Here is a 24,749-nt window from a genome sequence, read left to right as displayed (position 1 = left end):
AAAAGTATTTCACTTAAATTTTGGTGAAATACCTTATTTCTTTTGACATCTGAGAGATGTTCTGCAAGTCTTGTCTGGTTTTGTGTTCTCTTCGTATTAAGCTTTACGCTTTTCATTTGTTTTTTGACCTTTTGTTTTTTCTCCAATCACAAATAACCTCGAGATAACCCACTGGTTTGTTGCTGTCTGGATTTCTTTGTATTCCTTGGTATTTCCTACGGAATGCCTGACTACCTCATCTTAAAAGAAATATTTCACGAGCATTCCAACAGATGTAAAGTTACTCAATGATTTTTAAATTTTGAAAAAAAAAATGTACTGAAGTCTAATGATTATGAAGTAGGAAAATCATTCTCTTGTACAGGTATGCTGTCCAGGAATATCTATACGTGTTTCTTAGGAATTTAGAAGCAAAGAAAATTGGAATGGGTTGTTAATGTCTTCAAAGCACCATGCAAGAAAACTGGCCTTGGTTCATTCCTTCTGATGTTTATATCGCGAGCTGTCGCCACTTTACTTAATAAAAAGAAGGGAAAATAAACGATTTTGAACGTGGATACGACGATATACGTCATCAAATTATAACAAGTGATTCTGTTGATATAAATGATGGGTAAAATGCTTACAAAATCTGAGTGTGGCGTATATTGCGTAGGTCAGGTTTATACATGTATATGGTTGGGCTAAATCTTGGAGTGTAGATTGTTCATAACAGAGCATTATTTTACATTTATCCATTTCAAGGGCTTGAGCGGCGGTTTATCTATCATGAATTATTTACAGTTATGTGTTGGTTATCAAATTCATAAACTGCTTGATTAGTTTGATAATTAGATACAACTTTAATTCAATACAACTATTAATTATCTATTCATATGCAAGTAAAACATCCTTGGCTTGCTTACCTTCGGTAAATATCGCTGATATTCATTTCGAGAAAATGTATAATTGAAATTTTTGTGGCAAGAGTTCTATGAACCTCGACGAGTCTTTCATTTAAAAACTTAATTTGATAATTTCCTTAATATATAAGTGACAAACTCCCTAGAGGTCAAGACCGGAAATATGTAGTTGAGTATAATCTCCAACAATACAATCCTGTGAATATCTTACATAATTATAAATAAAACGAGCTCGCTCAATGTCACCAGTTACCAGGAGTATTATATATTGATCAAAAAGTGTTCCGATTCCACAGTTGAATATTTATTGCATAAATTAACAATAACTGGAGAAGCTGATGACGATAATCTTTGGTAACCCAACATATTGGATCCCAGTGAACCAGCGTTTGACTATGAAAAATGAATGTTGATATTACACATAGTGAATGTTAATACCTCTCTACTGATGTCTTCAACGTGAGTTTGAGGTCTGGTTAGTGTACCTTCAGATTTCCATTTCCCTCATTATCACTTGGTGTTTACTGATCACAGTCTTAATTTCACAAGTACTAACCTTCCCCCTCAACATCCCAACCCCCCCATTCAGTGTCCACATTTAGTTGCGATTTATACACAGAGGAACCATATGATGTGATATAGTACATCAAGTGTGTGTATATATATATATATATATATATATATATATATATATATATATATATATATATATATATATATATATATATCCCATCATATAGATGTGGGCGTCTGGTGTATACCAACCATTCAGACAATTGATCAAGAGGACCAAACCACCACACACGTCTCCCCACACCCCCCCCCCCCCTGACCTGGGGGAGGGGGGAGGGAATAATTAATTCACACCAGACGATGTGGTCAAGGTGGGAGGGGTGGGGGGGTGGGGATGGGTTAAGCCTCTCATGAGGTGACTGCCTATCGTCCCAGCAGGCTGTGTGTGGCTGGCTGTGGCGTCTCTGGCCCAACCTGCCGCCACACATGTACGGCATCGTCAGATAATAATGGAAACTACACGTCGACCCGACGTTCGTCCTCCCTCATTACCCGACCCTGCTGTAGTGTGAGTGGATGTAACGACGTATTTGTTGTGTCTGGTAGGTCGCGCCATCTCTCTTCATTCGTATTATCATAGTTTTTTTTTTTTCTCTCTCTCTTCCAGCCTCATAATTCAGTTTATTCCGTTCACTTACTATTATGAAAATACTTAGGAAAAGTTTTTTTGAAATTGTAATTTGGCTTGTGTGTGTGTGTGTGTGTGTGTGTGTGTGTGTGTGTGTGTGTGTTTACCTAATTTCCCTAAACAAGGTCTGGGAAATAGAACCAACTAACCACCTTATCATATGTACGACCCATACGTACACCTGTCTGGATAAAGGCTACACTGTTGCCAGCTAAGGTGTATCGCCAGGGGTGTGGTGCGTGGTGGTGTTGGCAACACTTTAACATACCGCCGCCTCGCTTCATATCCTTCATGGGATCAGCTGATTGGTGCTGTGACGTCACTGTTGGCGCGAACCATGTTTTCTCTTGTCTGAATTCGTTGTCTGGCGTTTGGTAGGCGGCATAGGACTCATAGGAATATATATATATATATATATATATATATATATATATATATATATATATATATATATATATATATATATATATATTCTTGTACAAAAAGTATTCGTATTGTTTTTCATGATTTTTCGTGTATAAAAAGTATAAGGAAGGTAAAGTAGGAATTTTTTTTTTTAGCATTACATCTTAAGGACGATGGTAGGACCCTTGAGCACGACTGTACGACCCTTAAGCACGACGGTACGACCCTTGAGCACGACGGTACGACCCTTGAGCACGACGGTACGACCCTTGAGCACGACGGTACGACCCTTAAGCACGACGGTACGACCCTTGAGCACGACGGTACGACCCTTAAGCACGACAGTACGACCCTTGAGCACGACGGTACGACCCTTAAGCACGACGGTACGACCCTTGAGCACGACGGTACGACCCTTGAGCACGAAGTATTGTACGTGTGTCCCGGTCACCGTTACAAAACCAGGCACTGGCGTGGTGAACAGACAACATGTTTCAAAGATCTTGGCACCCGGGTTCGATTCTCGGGGTTGGAGAAGGGGTCAAGAAGTAGTTATCCTTTGTGATGCGCGCGTAGGCGGAACTTCACCAGGTCTCCTGCACTAAATTGACCCATCTCGCCTCAGGTCTCAAATCTCCTTCACCCAGCGTAATTACCATTACCATTAATTACACAATCATTTGCTGGTCATTAACCTCTTAGGCTTGGCTTCGTCTCCCAGGCTAATGAGTATGACGGTAATTAGGGTTAATTGTAATTACCGTGGTAATAGTATTTCATACAAATATTTTTAATTTATGAAGGGTCTCTCTCTCTCTCTCTCTCTCTCTCTCTCTCTCTCTCTCTCTCTCTCTCTCTCTCTCTCTCTCAAACCCCTGAACCCCTCTGTGGGGTTTTATGCAGTTTCTGCGCTGCGCTGGTATCAGGGTAAGGTGTACTCCTTGGTAGCGAGATGCTTGACGTGACTGTATTTCTTGTCATCACTTGACAACGATGCAGCACCACCCAGGCTGACTGAGTCTTCGCTCGCGGTGTAGCCACGTGAGAGAGAGAGAGAGAGAGAGAGAGAGAGAGAGAGAGAGAGAGAGAGAGAGAGAGAGAGAGAGAGAATCGCGACGTCCCCAGCCTATTAGGTAAGATGACTCAGAGCGGAGAGGCGGGGGGTATCGAAGCCGGGTGCTTGTGAGGACAAGGCGGGTGGGTGATCAGGTTCTGTGGCGGAGGAGGGGGGGGGGGCGTGCTTGTTATGGCCTGTGTAGACCTGTTGGCAAGGTTCACTCCACTCTGTTGTGGCTAGGTTAGAGCTCTCTCTCTCTCTCTCTCTCTCTCTCTCTCTCTCTCTCTCTCTCTCTCTCTCTCTCTCTCTCTGTATATATATATATATATATATATATATATATATATATATATATATGTATATATATATATACATGAGGAACTATGCCTAACTGAGTAACACAAAGAGAAGCACTCATCCCCCCCCACCCCCACCAAGCACCCCTCCAGCCTCCCCGTCTCCAACCCTCCTGGAAATGCCTACTCTCCCAGCCGGACATTCTCCCCCCTTTGCACCCCCTTCAACCCTTTGGCTTCGACCCCCCTCTCCCCCCATGGATGTCCGTTATTCCCCCCTTCCCTTCCTCGGTTTCTTGGTAGCCTTCTCAACAGTCATTTGGTTATCAGTAATTATTTTTCAAACTTACCGTAATAAGGCGTTCTAGGTGCTGCCAAACGAAAGGAAGAATATATATATATATATATATATATATATATATATATATATATATATATATATATATATATATATATATATATGCGTGTGTGGGCTTTTATATATATGAATGTGTATGTGGGTGGGTTGGGCCATTCTTTCGTCTGTTTCCTTGCGCTACCTCGCTAACGCGGGAGACAGCGACTAAGTATAATGATAATGATAGTGATATATGCAGGAGGGTGAAAGGAGGGCAAGGAATAGAGTGAATTGGAGCGATGTGGTATACCGGGGTTGACGTGCTGTCAGTGGATTGAATCAAGGCATGTGAAGCGTCTGGGGTAAACCATGGAAAGCTGTGTAGGTATGTATATTTGCGTGTGTGGACGTATGTATATACATGTGTATGGGGGTGGGTTGGGCCATTTCTTTCGTCTGTTTCCTTGCGCTACCTCGCAAACGCGGGAGACAGCGTTTTTTTTTTTTTTTTCCAAAAGAAGGAACAGAGAATTGGGCCAGGTGAGGGTATTCCCTCAAAGGCCCAGTCCTCTGTTCTTAACGCTACCTCGCTAATGCGGGAAATGGCGAATAGTTTGAAAGAAAGAAAAAGATATATATATATATATATATATATATATATATATATATATATATATATATATATATATATATGGTAATAGAGCTAATGGAATAGATATTGTCTCAAAGATAAGATTCCATGAAGGTAGAGAACCACTATGTTAACACAAACTCTTTTATTAGAAATACGATATGACGTATACACCGACAGACACATTGGTACAAACCAGCACAAATATCGACTTGAAGAATCGTGTCTATATCCTCACTTGCCATGAAAAAAAAAAAGGATTATGTTTTCATCACAATTCAGTACATATAAGAATGGCAGACATATTTCATTTGATTGTAGATTCCTTATTGAGATTAATTGCATATAAATTTATAACTGAAAATGATTGTACGTTACAGAGCATATTGTCCAACATGCTGAAAAGGAATATAATGCTCGCCCATTGACGATCTATTAGAAAATAAAAGTTATATATATATATATATATATATATATATATATATATATATATATATATATATATATATATATATATATCAAAAATTAAAGGTACATGTAATGTCAGAGTCAGTGTTGTGAATTTCCTTTAGTCCATGATGCAGAAAGAGAAAAAAATTAAGGTTGATTAGGGGGTAACTTAACAATTCTTAACAATTCTTCGACTTCACTGGAATCTGTCGCATGGCGCCGGGAAGCCACCGTGACATCGTACAATATTAACTTTAATATATTTACAAACTGTGTAAATGTATGATGAAATAGTCAGTGCACTGTACCATGTTATAACGAAAGGTGCTTCGTAACACTTTCATATCATTAATGTCCGAAGTATCATTGTGATTTGTTGGTAGGATTAATAGTTATTTCGAATGACAAGATATCGCATTCACATGAAAGAGATACGCATCAGTCATGATAATTATCTTTGTTATTAGTATCATTATAGTGCGTTTTACAGCCCATTCTTTTTCTTGATCCTTTCTTTACAAGATTTATACACATATACACATGTACATATTCATACTTGCTTGCCTTCGTCTGTTCTTGGTGCCACCCCGCCCCACAGGAAACAACATCGCTACCCCCTGCTTGATCGAGGTAGCGCCAGCAAAACAGACAAAAAAGGCTACATTCGTTCACACTCAGTCCGTGGCTGTCATGTGTAATGTACCGAAACCACAGCTCCCTCTCCACGTCCAGGCCACACAGACCATTCCATGGTTTACCCCAGACGTTTCACATACCCTGGTTCAGCCCATTGACAGCAGGTCGACCCCGGTATACCACATCGTCCAATTCACTCTATTCTTTGCAAGCCTCTCACCCTCCTGTATGTTCAGGCCCCGATCGCTCAAAATCTTTTTCACTTCATCCTTCCACCTCCAGTTTGGTCTCCAACTACTCTTTGTTCTCTCCACCTCTGACACACACGGACAAACACGCACACGCACGCACGCATGCACGTACAAACACACACACACACACACACACACACACACACACACACACACACACACACACACACACACACGTGAAACGGCCGGGGTAAACCATGGAAAGGTCTGTGGGGCCTAGATGTGGATAGGGAGCTGTGGTTTCGGTGCATTACACATAATCCCTGGAGACTGAGTGTGAACGAATGTGGACTTTTTTATCAGTTTTCCTGACGCTACCTCGCTGAAGCAGGGGGTAGCGATGCTGTTTTCTGTATGGCGGGGTATATGCATATATTTCATACATATTCGCCATTTCCCGCGTTAGCGAGGTAGCGTTAAGAACAGGACTGAGCCTCAGAGGGAATATCCTCACTTGGCCCCCTTCCCCGTTCCTCCTTTTTGGAAAACTAAATACGGGAGGGGAGGATTTCCAGCCCCCCCCGCTCCCTCCACTTTTAGTGGCCTTCTACGACACGCAGGGAATACGTGAGAAGTATTCTTCCTTCCCTATCCCCAGGGATAATATATATATGTATATATATGTATGTATGTATGTATATGTATGTATATATATATATATATATATATATATATATATATATATATATATATATATATATATATATATATATATTTTTTTTTTTAAACTAATCGCCATTTCCCGCGTTAGCGAGGTAGCGTTAAGAACACAGGACTGGGCCTTTTTTGGAACGTCCTCTCCTGGCCCCCTCTGTCCCTTCTTTTGGAAAATTAAAAAAAAAAAAAAAAAAAAAAAAAAGAGAGGGGAGGATTTCCAGCCCCCCGCTCCCTCCCCTTTTAGTTGCCTTCTACGACACGCAGGGAATACGTGGGAAGTATTCTTAATCCCCTATCCCCAGGGATTAGCATATTAATATAATTAATATAATTATAATTAATATTTTATAATTACGCGCTTAATTTTACGAAATGCATTCTTTTGACTCGATATCCTTAATCACCATATAGAATTGCACTTATACCCAGATTTTCATTAAAATCTGCACAAGTTGAAAATATGACCCAAAATATTTTTCTTGAGTTTTTTTGAAAAATATTGATTTTCCTCAAAGGTTTCATCATAGATGCTTTACTCTCTGCTGAATAAAGAAGCTGGGGGTCAATAAATCCTTAAAATTTGTGTAATTAGTCGAGTATTAGGATATTAGATATACTTATAATTATGTACGTATGTAATTAAAGCGTTAATTTTTCTTTTGACTCGATATCCTTAATCACCATATAGAATTGCACTTATACCCAGATTTTCATTAAAATCTTTTACGAAATGCATTCTTTTGACTCGATATCCTTAATCACCATATAGAATTGCACTTATACCCAGATTTTCATTAAAATCTGAAGAAGTTGAAAATCTGAGCCAAATATTATCCAAGGCTATAGCCTGGGATTTTTCCTGATTTTTTTGAAAAAATAGATTTTCCTCAAAGTTTTAGCATAGATGCTTTTACATATGCTGAATAAAAATCTGTTATCAAAACCTTAATATTTGTGTAATTACTTGAGTAATTAGGATATTAATATACTTATAATTAATGTTAAGTATGTAATTAAGCGATTAATTTTACGAAATGCATTCTTTTGACTCGATATCCTTAATCACCATATAGAATTGCACTTATACCCAGATTTTCATTAAAATCTGAAGAAGTTGAAAATCTGAGCCAAATATTATCCAAGGCTATAGCCTTGGATTTTTCCTGATTTTTTTGAAAAAATAGATTTTCCTCAAAGTTTTAGCATAGATGCTTTTACATATGCTGAATAAAAATCTGTTATCAAAACCTTAATATTTGTGTAATTACTTGAGTAATTAGGATACTAATATAATTATAATTAAGGTAAGTATGTAATTAAGCGCTTAACTTTACGAAATGCAGTCTTTCCACTCGATTTCCTTAATCACCATATAGAATTGCACTTATACCCAGATTTTCATTAAAATCTGAACAAGTTGAAAATCTGAGCCAAATATTATGCAATGCTATAGCCTGGGGTTTTTCTTGATTTTTTTGAAAAAATAGATTTAACTCAAAATTTCAGCATAGATGCTTTTACATCTGCTGAATAGGAACCTGTGGTGAAAACCTTAAAATTTGTGTAATTAGTCGAGTAATTAGGATATTGATATAATTATTCAGGTTAAGTATGCAATTAAGCGCTTAACTTTACGAAATGCAGTCTTTTGACTCGATATCCTTAATCACCATATAGAATTGCACTTATACCCAGATTTTCATTAAAATCTGCACAAGTTGAAAATATGAGCCAAATATTTTTCTTGATTTTTTTGAAAATATTGATTTTCCTCAAAGTTTCAACATAGATGCTTTTACCTCTGCTGAATAAGAATCTGTGGTCAAAACCTTAAAATTTGTGTAATTAGTCGAGTAATTAGGATATTAATATACTTATAATTAAGGTTAAGTATGTAATTAAGCGCTTAATTTTACGAAATGCATTCTTTTGACTCGATATCCTTAATCACCATATAGAATTGCACTTATACCCAGATTTTCATTAAAATCTGAAGAAGTTGAAAATCTGAGCCAAATATTATCCAAGGCTATAGCCTTGGATTTTTCTTGATTTTTTTGAAAAAAATAGATTTTCCTAAAAATTTCAACATAGATGCTTTTACCTCTGCTGAATAAGAATCTGTGGTCAAAACCTTAAGATTCGTGTAATTACTCTAATCAGTCGAGTAATTAGCATATTAATATAATTATAATTAATATTTTATAATTACGCGCCTAATTTTACGAAATGCATTCTTTTGACTCGATATCCTTAATCACCATATAGAATTGCACTTATACCCAGATTTTCATTAAAATCTGCACAAGTTGAAAATATGAGCCAAATATTTTTCTTGATTTTTTTTGAAAATATTGATTTTCCTCAAAGTTTCAACATAGATGCTTTTACCTCTGCTGAATAAGAATCTGTGGTCAAAACCTTAAAATTTGTGTAATTAGTCGAGTAATTAGGATATTAATATACTTATAATTAATGTTAAGTATGTAATTAAGCGATTAATTTTACGAAATGCATTCTTTTGACTCGATATCCTTAATCACCATATAGAATTGCACTTATACCCAGATTTTCATTAAAATCTGAAGAAGTTGAAAATCTGAGCCAAATATTATCCAAGGCTATAGCCTTGGATTTTTCTTGATTTTTTTGAAAAAAATAGATTTTCCTAAAAATTTCAACATAGATGCTTTTACCTCTGCTGAATAAGAATCTGTGGTCAAAACCTTAAGATTCGTGTAATTACTCTAATCAGTCGAGTAATTAGGATATTAATATAATTATAATTAATATTTTATAATTACGCGCTTAATTTTACGAAATGCATTCTTTTGACTCGATATCCTTAATCACCATATAGAATTGCACTTATACCCAGATTTTCATTAAAATCTGAACAAGTTGAAAATCTGAGCCAAATATTATGCAATGCTATAGCCTGGGGTTTTTCTTGATTTTTTTGAAAAAATAGATTTAACTCAAAATTTCAGCATAGATGCTTTTACATCTGCTGAATAGGAACCTGTGGTGAAAACCTTAAAATTTGTGTAATTAGTCGAGTAATTAGGATATTGATATAATTATTCAGGTTAAGTATGCAATTAAGCGCTTAACTTTACGAAATGCATTCTTTTGACTCGATATCCTTAATCACCATATATAATTGCACTTATACCCAGATTTTCATTAAAATCTGCACAAGTTGAAAATATGAGCCAAATATTTTTCTTGATTTTTTTTTAAAATATTGATTTTCCTCAAAGTTTCCACATAGATGCTTTTACCTCTGCTGAATAAGAATCTGTGGTCAAAACCTTAAAATTTGTGTAATTAGTCGAGTAATTAGGATATTAATATACTTATAATTAAGGTTAAGTATGTAATTAAGCGCTTAATTTTACGAAATGCATTCTTTTGACTCGATATCCTTAATCACCATATAGAATTGCACTTATACCCAGATTTTCATTAAAATCTGAAGAAGTTGAAAATCTGAGCCAAATATTATCCAAGGCTATAGCCTTGGATTTTTCTTGATTTTTTTGAAAAAAATAGATTTTCCTAAAAATTTCAACATAGATGCTTTTACCTCTGCTGAATAAGAATCTGTGGTCAAAACCTTAAGATTCGTGTAATTACTCTAATCAGTCGAGTAATTAGGATATTAATATAATTATAATTAATATTTTATAATTACGCGCTTAATTTTAGGAAATGCATTCTTTTGACTCGATATCCTTAATCACCATATAGAATTGCACTTATACCCAGATTTTCATTAAAATCTGCACAAGTTGAAAATATGAGCCAAATATTTTTCTTGATTTTTTTTGAAATATATATATATATATATATATATATATATATATATATATATATATATATATATATATATATATATATATATATATCGCTAACGCGGGAAATGAATAATAGTTTGAAAGAAAGATATATATATATATATATATATATATATATATATATATATATATATATATATATATATATATATATATCCTGAGAAAGTTGGGTAATATTGCCATTCATCCGGGCTGATGCAGAGGATAAGATGTGAACCATAAATCCTTCTCAGGAAACATGAGACGAACTCACTGAATATTTCACCGTGGAGGAACACAAGATGGGAGGTCATGTGTGGTCATGGAGGGGTGCAGGCACCACACCGCCCATTGTGTGGCAATTCCCTCACAATGGCCAAATGACTGGGTTTTGTCCAGTGCGGAAATTGTCGTTTTTGGAGGATTTCTTCCGTGAATGACCGAGTGTGTGTGTGTGTGTGTGTGGGGGGGGGGGGGGGGTGGTCTGTGTGTCTGCTGGGGGGTGGGTGAGGGGGGGGGGGATGCTTGGCCGAGCGTTCTCTGTGGTTCCCTGCTGTGGTGTATTTAACCTAACCCCATCCCCGTGAGCACGACGATACGACCGTTGAGCACGACGATACGACCGTTGAGCACGACGGTAGGACCCTTGAGCACGACGGTACGGCCCTTGAGCACGACGATACGACCGTTGAGCACGACGGTACGACCCTTGAGCACAACGGTACGACCCTTGAGCACGACGGTACGACCGTTGAGCACGACGGTACGGCCCTTGAGCACGACGGTACGGCCCTTGAGCACGACGGTACGACCCTTGAGCACGACGGTACTAATGCTAATGCTACTTACTTATAAATGATTATTCATAAGCAAGTAGCATTAGTACATTCTGGTTATAACATTTTGTGAAGTATTTAGCATAACTGCATATTCCTGAGGATGAATATTGTATAAAGGTGAAATATGGAAGTAAAAGGAATAATTTCCGTGAAAATGTTAGGATAGTGATAAGAAAATGTGAAAACATGAGAAAGAATATAAGTGATTGTGAATATTCTGTTCAGTGCTACGTGAATATATATATATATATATATATATATATATATATATATATATATATATATATATATATATATATATAATTAAACACACAAAAACATGTACACTAGGAACACTACAGATGTCCATATGAAATATCGCACAAAGCTACACACGAACACAAAGAACAAACAGACACACACGTGAACAAAGAAGGCATTTAAATAGCCCCCCCCCCCCACACACACAGACATTTTTTGGTGACCATCCTCAAACTTCATTCCAAGTTCAACTCAGTAATTATAACAAAAAATCACGAATTATGTGATAGATCCTACTAATACACCAACGCAATATTACAGATGTATAGTTTGTCGCCATTACTATGATTATAGATATGTGATCATTCGCTCGTAATTGTCTTTTTCAGACAAGAATAATATTCTTCAAAGATTTCTATTTACCAATACTAATGAATAATACATTGCTTGTCATCGCATTTGGTGCGAGAAAGAATTAATAGCATTTTAGGAAATTTTAACATTATGATGTTTCCTTCACGTCGCACGCCACAAGAAAATTGTATTTGAAAAAAAATATATACATATGAATATTGAACTGGCAGAAGTAATTTGTACTTACTAATTTCCCTGCTCCGAACAAGCTCGTTCCGTGTCTTTAAACAAAGTGTACATACATCATCCCACTATCTTTTAAATACCCATCAACTTTCCCAGGGATATTAGCCAAGCGACACGCTTCCTTTAAAGATCCCAGACCTGTAATTGGCTCATTTAAAATTTTGAATGAGCCGACCGTTGTAATGGGAGCGTCCGCAGCTGCCCACGCTTAAAATTGGCGGGGAAATTGTATTCTCTCGCACAATGGCCGTCTGTCATGTTATTCCTGCCTTTGATGTATGCTTGATGCTTGTCATATCAGAAACGGAAGTGACCTAATTGCCTGGTTGTTGTGTACGTTACGGTAATTACGGCAAGCGTCAACAGTGGCAAGACAGGGAGAGAGAGGAAGATGTCGAAGCTGATCTTTCGTTAAGGCTATGGGCGGGTCGGGACGCTTCGCCGTATCGCTTTTATCTCGCGAGAAAAAGTTTTCGTGGGAACTGTAGCAGAAGTCGCCTAGTTGCCCTCCTCCCTCAATGCTTATCTCCAGCAGGGCCTGCTTAGTGTGCACCCGCTCACACAGGGGTTACCATATCAATGTAAATGTAAAATTTAACTAGTGATCTGTGAAAGGTGAATAAGAAACTTCGCTCGATGAAGACTTTACGGAAAATAAGGGGGGAAAAATACGTAATGCAAACCCCTACAAAGGATGAAAAAACAAAGCAAGGTTTGTATGAATTTTTTCAATTACACATTAGAAATAGCGCTATTCAGTACGACCCGTTTTTAACTGAATCTCTGAAGAAACTCGTATATATACAACTCGCATAGCATCAACTTTAACATTTTACCGCAGAAAACCTCTGCTTCATGTAACATCCAGGATATACCAGGTTATAGTTGCATAGTACAACCTGTTGTGGAAAGTAAGATAATACAACTTGAATGATAGGACCATCACTATAACGAGACTTGCATAAGATGAATATTAGCGAGACATTATAGTACTCAACACGTACGCTAACGTAGAAATCAAATTGATTGAAGGCGAGTGACCTCGTATGAGATAGCAGACGGGAAAACACGCATATTACGGATATCTACATAAGATCATGAAATAACAGTCTCACTGAAAACTTCAGTAATGGATTAAGCCAGTAGACCGTTATGAAGAACAAACACATAAAAGACAAGAATTTATATATTAGCCGGTGCAGATTTTAAAAATGAAACTGCTTTTCACACACACACACACACACACACACACACACACATATATATATATATATATATTCATTTATTTCTATTTATTTCATTTATTTATTATACTTTGTCGCTGTCTCCCTCATTAGCGAGGTAGCGCAAGGCAACAGACGAAAGAATGGCCCAACCCACCCACATACACAGGTATGTACATATACGTCCGCACTCGCACATATACATACCTATACATTTCAACGTATACACAGACATATACATATATATATACATGTATATAATTCATACTTGCTGCCTTTATTCATTTCCGTCGCCACCCCGCCACACATGAATTGATATGGGCTATGGATAGAGTTGTGCGCAGGAGGGTGGATGTGCTGGAAATGAGATGTTTGAGGACAATGTGTGGTGTGAGGTGGTTTGATCGAGTAAGTAACGTAAGGGTAAGAGAGATGTGTGGAAATAAAAAGAGCGTGGTTGAGAGAGCAGAAGAGGGTGTTTTGAAATGATTTGGGCACATGGAGAGAATGAGTGAGGAAAGATTGACCAAGAGGATACATGTGTCGGAGGTGGAGGGAACGAGGAGAAGTGGGAGACCAAATTGGAGGTGGAAAGATGGAGTGAAAAAGATTTTGTGTGATCGGGGCCTGAACATGCAGGAGGGTGAAAGGAGGGCAAGGAATAGAGTGAATTGGATCGATGTGGTATACCGGGGTTGACGTGCTGTCAGTGGATTGAATCAGGGCATGTGAAGCGTCTGGGGTAAACCATGGAAAGCTGTGTAGGTATGTATATTTGCGTGTGTGGACGTGTATGTATATACATGTGTATGGGGGTGGGTTGGGCCATTTCTTTCGTCTGTTTCCTTGCGCTACCTCGCAAACGCGGGAGACAGCGACAAAGAAAAAAAAAAATATATATATTACAAAAGTATATATATATATATATATATATATATATATATATATATATATATATATATATATATATATATATATACTTTTTTTTTTTAATTTTCCAAGGGAAGGAACAGAGAAGGGGGCCAGGTGAGGATGTTCCCTCGGGGGCCCCGTCCTCTGTTCTTGGCGCTACCTCGCTGTCGCGGGAAATGGCGAATGGTATGAAATATATATATATATATATATATATATATATATTTTCTTTTTCTTTCTTTCAAACTATTCGCCATTTCCCGCATTAGCGAGGTAGCGTTAAGAACAGAGGACTGGGCCTTTGAGGGAATACCCTCACCTGGCCCAATTCTCTGTTCCTTCTTTTGGAAAAAAAAAAAAAAAAAAAAAAAAGAGAGGGGAGGATTTCCAGCCCCCCGCTCCCTCCCCTTTTAGTCGCCTTCTACGACACGCAGGGAATACGTGGGAAGTATTCTTTCTCCCCTATCCCCAGGGATATATATATATATATATATATATATATATATATATATATATATATATATATATATATATATATATATATAAATAAATGCAAACATAAACCAGAATTATGTAAGGAAGAAAGAATAGAAGGATTTTAAACCATCACATCATTATAAAGGATTTACCTGGAGACTTTGAGAAACTTTTAAAGAACAGTATTAAAGAGTCAGCTCTTTGATATCAGTATTTTCAAAGCCTCTCTCTCTCTCTCTCTCTCTCTCTCTCTCTCTCTCTCTCTCTCTCTCTCTCTCTCTCTCTCTCTCTCTTCTCTCTCTCTCTCTCTCTCATTTTATGCTTCTTTCCCTCCACGATTTCTCTCTTAGTCTTTGCAACAGCCATGACTCCCACAACTTGCGTGTGATCCCAAGCCGCAGCCAGGGTAGGGAATGAGACGGGTGACGCATTGGCGACATCTGGGCGCGTGCGCGCAGGATCCCCTACGAGGATGGGAACAAATTAATTACCAACGGATAAAAAAATGTACAATAAATACGTGTTACAAAAAAAATATTGATCGGAAAATAAAAGCAATTAAAGTGTGCGCATGGAACGTACATGACGGAATTCTTACTCTTTTTGGAAGTTAACACGATATTTCTGTTATTGCAATATAATACCCCATCATCGGATAGACAATGATTCCATGTGCTCTATGATTGTATATAATTTACTAAATACCCGACCCTTGAACGAGGGCATGAATTATGGCAACAACCACAAGTATGGAGTTACTTCCCGTAATTTTGACACCCGACCAAAATGTCCGAAACCGTTTCCTCAGCGTTGATGTGTTTTTTAGCTATTTGAAATATTCTTTCCTTCAGGGTAGTACATCTGATGGATCGCGTGGAAATGCATACATACATGCATATATATATATATATATATATATATATATATATATATATATATATATATATATATATATATATATATATATATGTGTGTGTGTGTGTGTGTGTGTGTGTGTGTGTGTGTGTGTTCATTTATAACTGAGTTTTATGTTAGTGTGCTTAATTGTCTCGGCTCATTAGTTCATATCTGGTAAGCGGTGTAGGTTAGACCCGTTAGGGCATAGTGACGTCATTGGTAGGTATGTGTAATACATACATACTTTCATCCGTCAATTCCAGTATAGACATACATGACAAAAACCTTTCACTCACAGACCTCCCAAACCCCCTCCATGTATATATAAACCCCATATCCCAATATGTATAGTTCCATACACACATATACATCATACATTCCGAAATTACATCTTACCATCCAAGGCTTACACACACACCTATAACCCCCAGCAAACAACCACCTACAACACAACCTCCCTACTGAAACAGTACACCCCCACCAACCCCCGGAAGTAGACCATGCCCCCAGACATACAACCCTTCCTTCGTACATCGTTGACACAGCAGAAAGTAACGCTCAGGTTTGCCCTAGACTGGATGTGTGTACACGTCTTGAATGTTTTGGTAACGTTGTAGCCACATCTTCAGGCATTGGCAAACCGTCTGCGTGACCAGGTGTGTTACGCTGTGGTCTTGGTGATGTGGGGGGGTGGGGAGCGGGAAGAGCCGAGACGAAATGCGTTACGCCGTCATTGTGATGTGTAAGGACAGGGAAAAGCTGTAACGCGTGACTTATTCATGAATAGTTCTTGTCTGTGTAGGGTTTGGAGTAACGGGGTGAAGTTGTGTGTAACGAGTTACCAGTTTGAGTGGTTAGATGCATTTTATAAGCGTAACGACTAAGGTGTGTTGGAAATACCCCAATTTTAGTGTCACGCCGATGTTACGGCCGTCACATGGGAGCAACATGCGTCATCCAGTACCATGACACGTCACAGGCAGCTGTTACGGCATCATATGGCATGGCGTGACGGGTAGGCGAGGTGTGAGGGGTTAAGCGTTAATGAGTAGCCTCTCATAATATCCTCTGCTGGGTCCCTTATCATTGACCAGGCCCCATCAATATGTCTCCCTTCGCCATTTTTGCATAATCGATGTTATATTCTGACTGGCCGACATAATAGGTCTGTTGTTAACCCAGATATATTATTACGGGAGGATCACATTATAGACGCCAGCTGGGGAGAGATAAGCTTTACTGGATGGGAGTAATACTAGCAGATCCTTTCCATATTTTACATATATATATATATATATATATATATATATATATATATATATATATATATATATATATATATATCGCCGTTTCCTGCATCAGCGAGCCAGCGACAGGCATCAGACGAAGAAAGACCCATCCACTCATATGCACACACATATACATACACGCACACAGTCATTTACATACATACACAGACATATACACAAGTACACATTCATGCTTGCCTTTATCCATTCCTGCGCCACCCCGCCGGAAACAGCATTGCTACCCCCTGCTTCAGCGAGGCAGCGTCAGGAAAAGACAAAAAAAGGCTACATTCGTTCACACAGTATCAAGCTGTCATGTGAAATTCACCGAAACCACAGTTCCCTATCCACATCCAGACCCCACACACCTTTCCATGGTTTGCCCCAGACATTTCACATGCCCTCGGTTCAGTTAATTGGCATCACGTCGATCCCGGTATATATATATATATATATATATATATATATATATATATATATATATATATATATATATATATATATATTCCCATGAGTCCACGGGGAAAATGAAAAACGATATATATACGTTGAAATGTATAGGTATATATACATGCGTGTGTGGACGTGTATGTATATACATGTGTATGTGGGTGGGTTGGGCCATTCTTTCGTCTGTTTCTTTGCGCTAACGCGGTTGAAAGCGACAAAGTATAATAAATGAATAATATATATATATATATATATATATATATATATATATATATATATATATATATATATATATATATATAACTTCTAAAATTACGTCGACCTTATTTGCTGTATAGTCATGCTTATAAGATTTTTTGAAAGATATTGCAGTAGCTGTATGGAGAAGAGTACAATGTTATTAAACTCGCAATTTCCCTGATACTACTCATGATATTACTGTAAGATCTGACTATAAGGTTGTGGCCGATTTTCGTAGTATTTGATCACATTTTAGGCAAGGGGGTTACATTCAAGCCGTTCGGAGAAAGAAGACAAGAATGTCTACGTGCTACCTTGTAGCTCTGGAACTACATTATGTCCTCTTTGAATTAAGGAATTTTACCCCCGTCAAACTAGTAATGAAGGTTTGACTATTTTTCGCATTAGAACCCGGAGGGGAAATGACTAATATTGGCAAAAGGAAAAAGAAAAAAAAGAGGCAGTAGTTGCCAAATAGTATAATATCTGGTGTTACAAGTATACAAGTATAGCTGAAAATGTACCTTTCTTAATTACCAACATTGAAGGTCATTTAATACTTGACCCGGAAAGGAGAATGGTACCGTGAATGGATCAACGAGCAGAACTCAGATGTTTGGGTAGACTTTAGGTATGTGTGTGTTTGGGGGGTGGTGGGGGGGAGATGGTGAAGGTGTGCTTATTGGTAATGTGGATGTTGTTGGAGATTGGTATGTGGTAAGGCGGGGCCACAGAACTGTATTGTACATGTAAGCTGTGGTGCTTTTTATGCTTGCTTCTTAAATTTCCCATTTTGAAAATATCTTCACTATCTGCGACTTTTTTGGTTTGTGCATTAAGTCATAAACAATCTTTCTCCTCTACAAAAGCATGGTAGTTTTTTTCTATGACATATTTTATATTCCTGAAACTACTTTAGACTCTTCTCTGTACTTTAAAGCGTTTATATCTTTCCTGAAATATGACTATGCGTGAACAGCATACTCCAAGGGCAGCTAACAATATCATTCAAATAGTTCTAAGAATGAATGCCCCTAAGCACATGCAGTCTTAAGAGGATTCTATCAATTTTACCTTTTGATTGGCTTTTCTCATATTTAAAATGTGGTTTGTAATTTTGTTAAACCTTTGTCATCAGTAATCCCGATTCTTTTTCTTCATTAGCAGGCTCTAAGATTTTATCAAACATCTTATAATCTACCTGTACATTACCATGACCAAAGTGCATCGTCACCTTACATTCATCCGAATTAAATTCTAACTGTTAAGTGACAGCATTTGTTGTAAGCAAAATCATTTCCAGGTGGTAGAGCGGTGATGGCTGGCAGGTGCGTGACCACAGTAAATGGGAGAGATAATAACACTGTGTAGCACTAGTAATGTTGGTAACCATCACCTGACTGGTTGGTGGTGGTAATGGAGGATTACTGTAAGTGATCACCAGTACCCTCACTCTTCATTTAATCTCCTCTTTCAAAGGAATATACCTTAACTAACCTCTCCTTGCCCAGTCACTTCTGTACAGTAGTGTCTCCAGTGCTCACGAAGCCATATTTGCTTATCACAAAAAAAAAGTACTTTAAAACCACTTCAAACTCACATGGTATGCAAGAGCTAAGCCATTCTTTAGATCTGAGAGATAATGGATATAATACTGTAACAAAATCTGTTCCGAACATCTATACAATGACTTGGTTTGGCAATTATAACAGCGAGGACGATAAACAACGATGTAAGTATAATGCTACATGAAACCTATTATATTGAAACCTATTATATTTTTCACCAGGAAAAAATCAAAACCCAGTAACCAATACAATTTATGAGAATATCAACAAAGATATTTTAACTAGTGATTACATTTATCAAGTTATTTAAAATGCTAAAAATTATATATATATTTACATGTTTATACAAAATGCAAAAAATTATACATCTATTCACTATAATCTAAATTACCAAAAATTACACACCTTTAACTTAGAAATAATCATTTCTTGTTATACAATACGAATTACATTCTTTAACAATTTGTTTTACCATCATATTTTTATCATTATACCTAAATTACCAAAATTGCATTCCCATACTCTTTAAATGATTTTGTTAAGATTTACACTTGAGCATGCTAATCATTATAAGTAGATGCCTACATAATATTACTGAGTTACAGCACTAACAATCAATAGTTTTTACTCAAATCAAACCTAAAATGTAAATATATACAATCACTCTCCCTACTCATACACATGCCTATATGTTTTTTTCTCCCTACACTTGATTCTTGGTTCCTGAATTAGCATGGTAGTGCCAGGAACAAAGGAAGGCCACATCCATTCTCTAGCTGTCATGTGTGATGCACTGAAACCAAAGCTCCCTATCCATAACCAGGCCCCACAGAAATTTCCATGGTTTACCCCAGATGCTTCACATAACCTGGTTTGGTACACTGACAGAATATCAACCTCAATATACCACATCATTCCAATTTACTCTATCCTGTGCATGCCTTTCACCCTGCTACATGTTCAGGCACTGATTGCTCAATTTTTTTTCTTCACACAACATGGTTTCCACCGACAGAAAGTCAACCCCAATATACCACACCATTTCAGTTCACTCTATCCTGTGCACACCTTTCACCCTCCTGCATGTTCAGCCCCAGATTGTTGAAGATCTTTTTCACACCATCCTTCCATCTCCAATTTGGTCTTCCCACTCTCCATGCTTCCTCCACTTCTGATACATATATCCTTTTTGTCAACGAAAGCATTTCAACACACCCTCCTAAGCTCTACAAACCACACTCTTTTCATTTCTACAGAACTCTCTTATTTCTACAGAACTCACTTGTTCATCACCCCAAATCACTATCCTTTCTAATCTGCCTCCTCCCACCTTTTGCATGCCACATGCTTCCTTTAATACCTCCCATTGCCCTTGCTTCATTTACTCTTCCCTTTCACCATTCTACACTCAATCTTTCCCAATATTCCTTCACTATTCACAGAAGTCTCTTTTCCAAGCCCACTTAATTTTACCACTCTTCTCGCCTATAGTGTTTCCACTTTTGCAAAACTTTACAAATCTTTACCCTTGCCTCCACAGGATAGTGATCAGACAACCCACCAGCTGCCCCTCTCAGCATGTATAAATTCATAATTCTCTATTTAACACGTCTATCAATTAATATATTCAATAATGCCTCCTATTGCCTCCTAATGCCTCCTAATCTCTCCTACTCACATATGTATACTTGTGAATGTTCTTTTTAAACCAGGTATCTCCAAAATCACCAGTCCTTTTTCAGCTCATCCTTTTCAGACTCAGGCTGGGGTTTCTAAAAGTGTGGTGTGGATGTAACCAAGATGAGAAAATAGGAGAGACACAGTATGTTTGAGGAAAGAAACTTGGATGTACTGGCTCTAAGTGAAACAAAACTCAAGAGTAAAGGGAAAGAATGGTTTGGAAATGGCTTAGGAGTAAAACAATGGGTTGGTGAGAGGACAAGAGTTAAGGAAGTAAAAGCAGATGTGGGAGTGTGTGAAAGAATGTAAGGAAGTGAATTCTAGACTTGTGTGGAGAAAAATGAAATTGGATGGCAAGAGATGGGTGATTATTAGAGGTAAATATTTTTGGAGCAGACAAGTGAGTGTGTCAACAATTTTGATGCAAGAGACTGATAATTAGTGATGGGTAATCTGAAAGTGAAGGTGAATGATGTAGTACTAATGGTATAATTTGGGGGGAGCATGGGGTATTCAATATTACAAATGGAAATCGTGAACAACTTATGGAGGTTTGTGAGCACTCCCTATTTGATTCCTTCTTCTGTTCCTTCTTTAGTGATTGAAATGCTAGAAGGGGAGGGTTTACAGTCTCCTGCTCCCGCCTCCTTAGTTGTCTTCTATGACAAACAAGGAATATGGAGGTACTTAAGTGTTTCTCTCCAACCCCTTTTTCTATCACGCTGTATTTCTTCAACAACCTACTATATGTCATTTTACCCTTTAAGGCTATACCATCTTAAAATCTTAGGCTTAATATTAGTATGACTGAGAGTAAGGTTAATTGTCATAGTACATGGGCTTTAGGATGATTATGGTATAATCAGAGTACAAAGGTGTCATGATAATTCATGAGATTCAAATTCTCATTTACAGATTTGCAGTATCTCTTTTACACACTTTTTTTTCTAAATCATGCAGTCAAATTTTCATAATTCATGGCTGAGCAGTAGTAGCTGTAGTGCATGAATCTCTAGGTGAGTGCACTTGGTAGGTTAGTTCCTTCTTTTGCCTTTTGAGGACTCTCACAGCAATCTCAGTCCAGGGTATACTTTTGATATCATTCATTAGTAAATTCATGGATTTTTTATCTTTTATTTTTTATTGCCATTTTTCACATTTGTGAGGCAATGCTTGGAACAGACAAAGAAAGGCCACATTTGCTCACATCTATTCTCTAGCCATAATGTGCAGTGCACTGAAACCACAGCCCCCTGTTCACAATCAGGCCCCACAGACTTTCCCAAGGTTTATCCTGGGTGCTTCATATGCCCTGGTTCAGTCCACTGTCAGCATGTTGACCCCTGCATAACATGTCAAGGAAAAACCAGTTTGTAATGAAAAATATGGTTTGGTAATATTGACGTACTGTAAGGAACTGGAAATCATAGAAAAAAATGTTTGAAAAATTCTCTGATGATATTTATGATCATACAATGGAGGGGAACAGATTCATTACATTCAAGTTATATCAATTATTTTCTTTCTTTACCATGTTCATTTGCTGCATTTATAGATGATTTTTAATATTTATAAAAGTATTTTAAGAATAGTTTATGCATATCTTTCTGATAACAAAATGTAACTAATTACTTCTGTTTAATTCAGTTAAACTAGAATTCATGATCTGGTAATTTCTGGCACCTATCTCACGAATTATGGTGACCCCTTTGTAATTATACCTGCTCCATATAATTGTTTATAAAATATCATACAAACATACTTCTATCCCTTATCTTTCATGCTTTCACCATTAGCAATTCAACTAAATTACTTTAACTTTTTGAAGGTGGTTGGGAACTCCTTTCTTCATTTAATTTCACCAAACATTGCTTTTTAGAAGGAGGACAGTCTTTATCTTCATTATCATCAGTAATGGAAGAACTTTCTTGTTCTGTATTTCTTTTTTGCTTACGAGTCACATTCTTCCTGTCAAAACAATAACCATTTCTGAATATATATATTTTCTTTCATACCATTCCCCATTTCCCGCATTAGCGAGGTAGCGTTGAGAACAGAGGACTGGGCCTTTGAGGGAATATCCTCACGTGGCCCCCTTCTCTGTTCCTTCTTTTGGAAAATAAAAAAAAAAAAAAGAGAGGTATGTATATGTGTGTGTGTGGACGTGTATGTATATACATGTATGTGTGGGTGGGTTGGGCCATTCTTTCCTTTCATTTTAATATAATTTGTTGCTGTCTCCTGCGTTAGTGAGGTAGTGCAAGGAAACAGACGAAAGAATGGCCCAACCCACCCACATACACATATATGTATATACATACATGTCCACACACACACATACATATCTAGACATCTCAACGTATACATATATATACACACACAGACATATACATATATACACATATACATAATTCATAGTCTGCCCTTATTCATTCCCGTCGCTACCCCGCCACACATGAAATGACAACCCCCTTCCCCCGCATGTACGTGAGGTAGCACTAGGAAAAGACAAAAGCCACATTCGTTCACACTCACTCTCTAGCTGTCATTTATAATGCACCAAATCCAGAGCTCCCTTTCCACATCCAGGCCCCACAAAACTTTCCATGGTTTACCCCAGACGCTCACATGACCTGGTTCAATCCATTGACAGCACGTCGACCCCGGTATACCACACTGTTCCTATTCACTCTATTCCTTGCACGCCTTTCACCTTCCTGCATGTTCAGGCCCCGATCGCTCAAAATCATTTTCACTCCATCCTTCCACCTTCAATTTGGTCTCCCACTTCTCCTTGTTCCCTCCACCTCTAATACATATATCCTCTTGGTCAATCTTTCCTCACTCATTCTCTCCATGTGACCAAACCATTTCAATACACACTCTTCTGCTCTCTCAACCACACTCTTTTTCTTACCACACATCTCTCTTACCCTCTCATTACTTACTCAATCAAACCACCTCACACCACATATTGTCCTTAAACATCTCATTTCCAACACATCCACCCTCCTCTGCACAACCCTATCTATCTATAGCCAACGCCTCGCAACCATATAACATTGTTGGAACCACTGTTCCTTCATACATACCCATTTTGCTTTCCAGGATAATGTTCTCACCTTCTAAACGTTCTACAACGCTCTCAGAACTTTCACCCCCTCTCCCACCCTGTGACTCACTTCTGCTTCCATGGTTTGATCCACTGCCAAATCCACTCCCAGATATCTAAAACACTTCACTTCCTCCAGGTTTTCTCCATTCAAATTTACCTCCCAATTGACTTGTCCCTCAACCCTACTGTACCTTCCTTGCTCTTATTCACACTTACTCTCAGCTTTCTTCTTTCACACACTTTACCAAACTCAGTCACCAGCTTCTGCAGTTTCTCACCTGAATCAGCCACCAGCGCTGATCATCAGTGAACAACTGACTCACTTCCCAAGCCCTTTTATCCACAACAGACTGCATACTTGCCACTCTCTCCAAAACTCATGCATTCACCTCCCTAACAGCCCCATTCATAAACAAATTAAACAACCATGGAGACACCACGCACCCCTCCCGCAAACCAACATTCACTGAGAACCAATCACTTTCCTCTCTTCCTACTCATACACATGCCTTACTTCCTTGATATATTTATATGGAAAAAGGTGAGAACAAAGGAGG

At 37.8% G+C, this 24,749-nt stretch overlaps 1 protein-coding gene and 1 long non-coding RNA gene across 16 annotated transcripts in view; one reads left to right on the top strand and one right to left on the bottom strand.

The window, feature by feature from the left end:
• LOC139751232 (uncharacterized) overlaps nt 1-24,749 on the top strand; it is a 179,943-nt gene that overhangs the window by 109,152 nt on the left and 46,042 nt on the right. The gene's annotated exons all lie outside the window — the stretch shown is intronic.
• Nucleotides 19,637-24,749, bottom strand: part of LOC139751229 (uncharacterized) — a 35,558-nt gene continuing 30,445 nt past the window's right edge. For all 14 annotated transcript variants that reach the window (XM_071666451.1, XM_071666442.1, XM_071666440.1 and 11 more), the window contains one exon: nt 19,637-23,045. In XM_071666451.1, coding sequence (XP_071522552.1) covers nt 22,892-23,045 — 154 coding nt within the window. In that variant the 3' untranslated portion in view covers nt 19,637-22,891. The remainder of the gene's footprint in view (nt 23,046-24,749) is intronic.

This window comes from Panulirus ornatus, chromosome 11, assembly GCF_036320965.1.
Source record: "Panulirus ornatus isolate Po-2019 chromosome 11, ASM3632096v1, whole genome shotgun sequence".
Lineage (NCBI taxonomy): Eukaryota > Metazoa > Arthropoda > Malacostraca > Decapoda > Palinuridae > Panulirus > Panulirus ornatus.
Note: the sequence above shows the minus strand (reverse complement) of the source record. Positions and strands in the feature narration are given on the sequence as shown.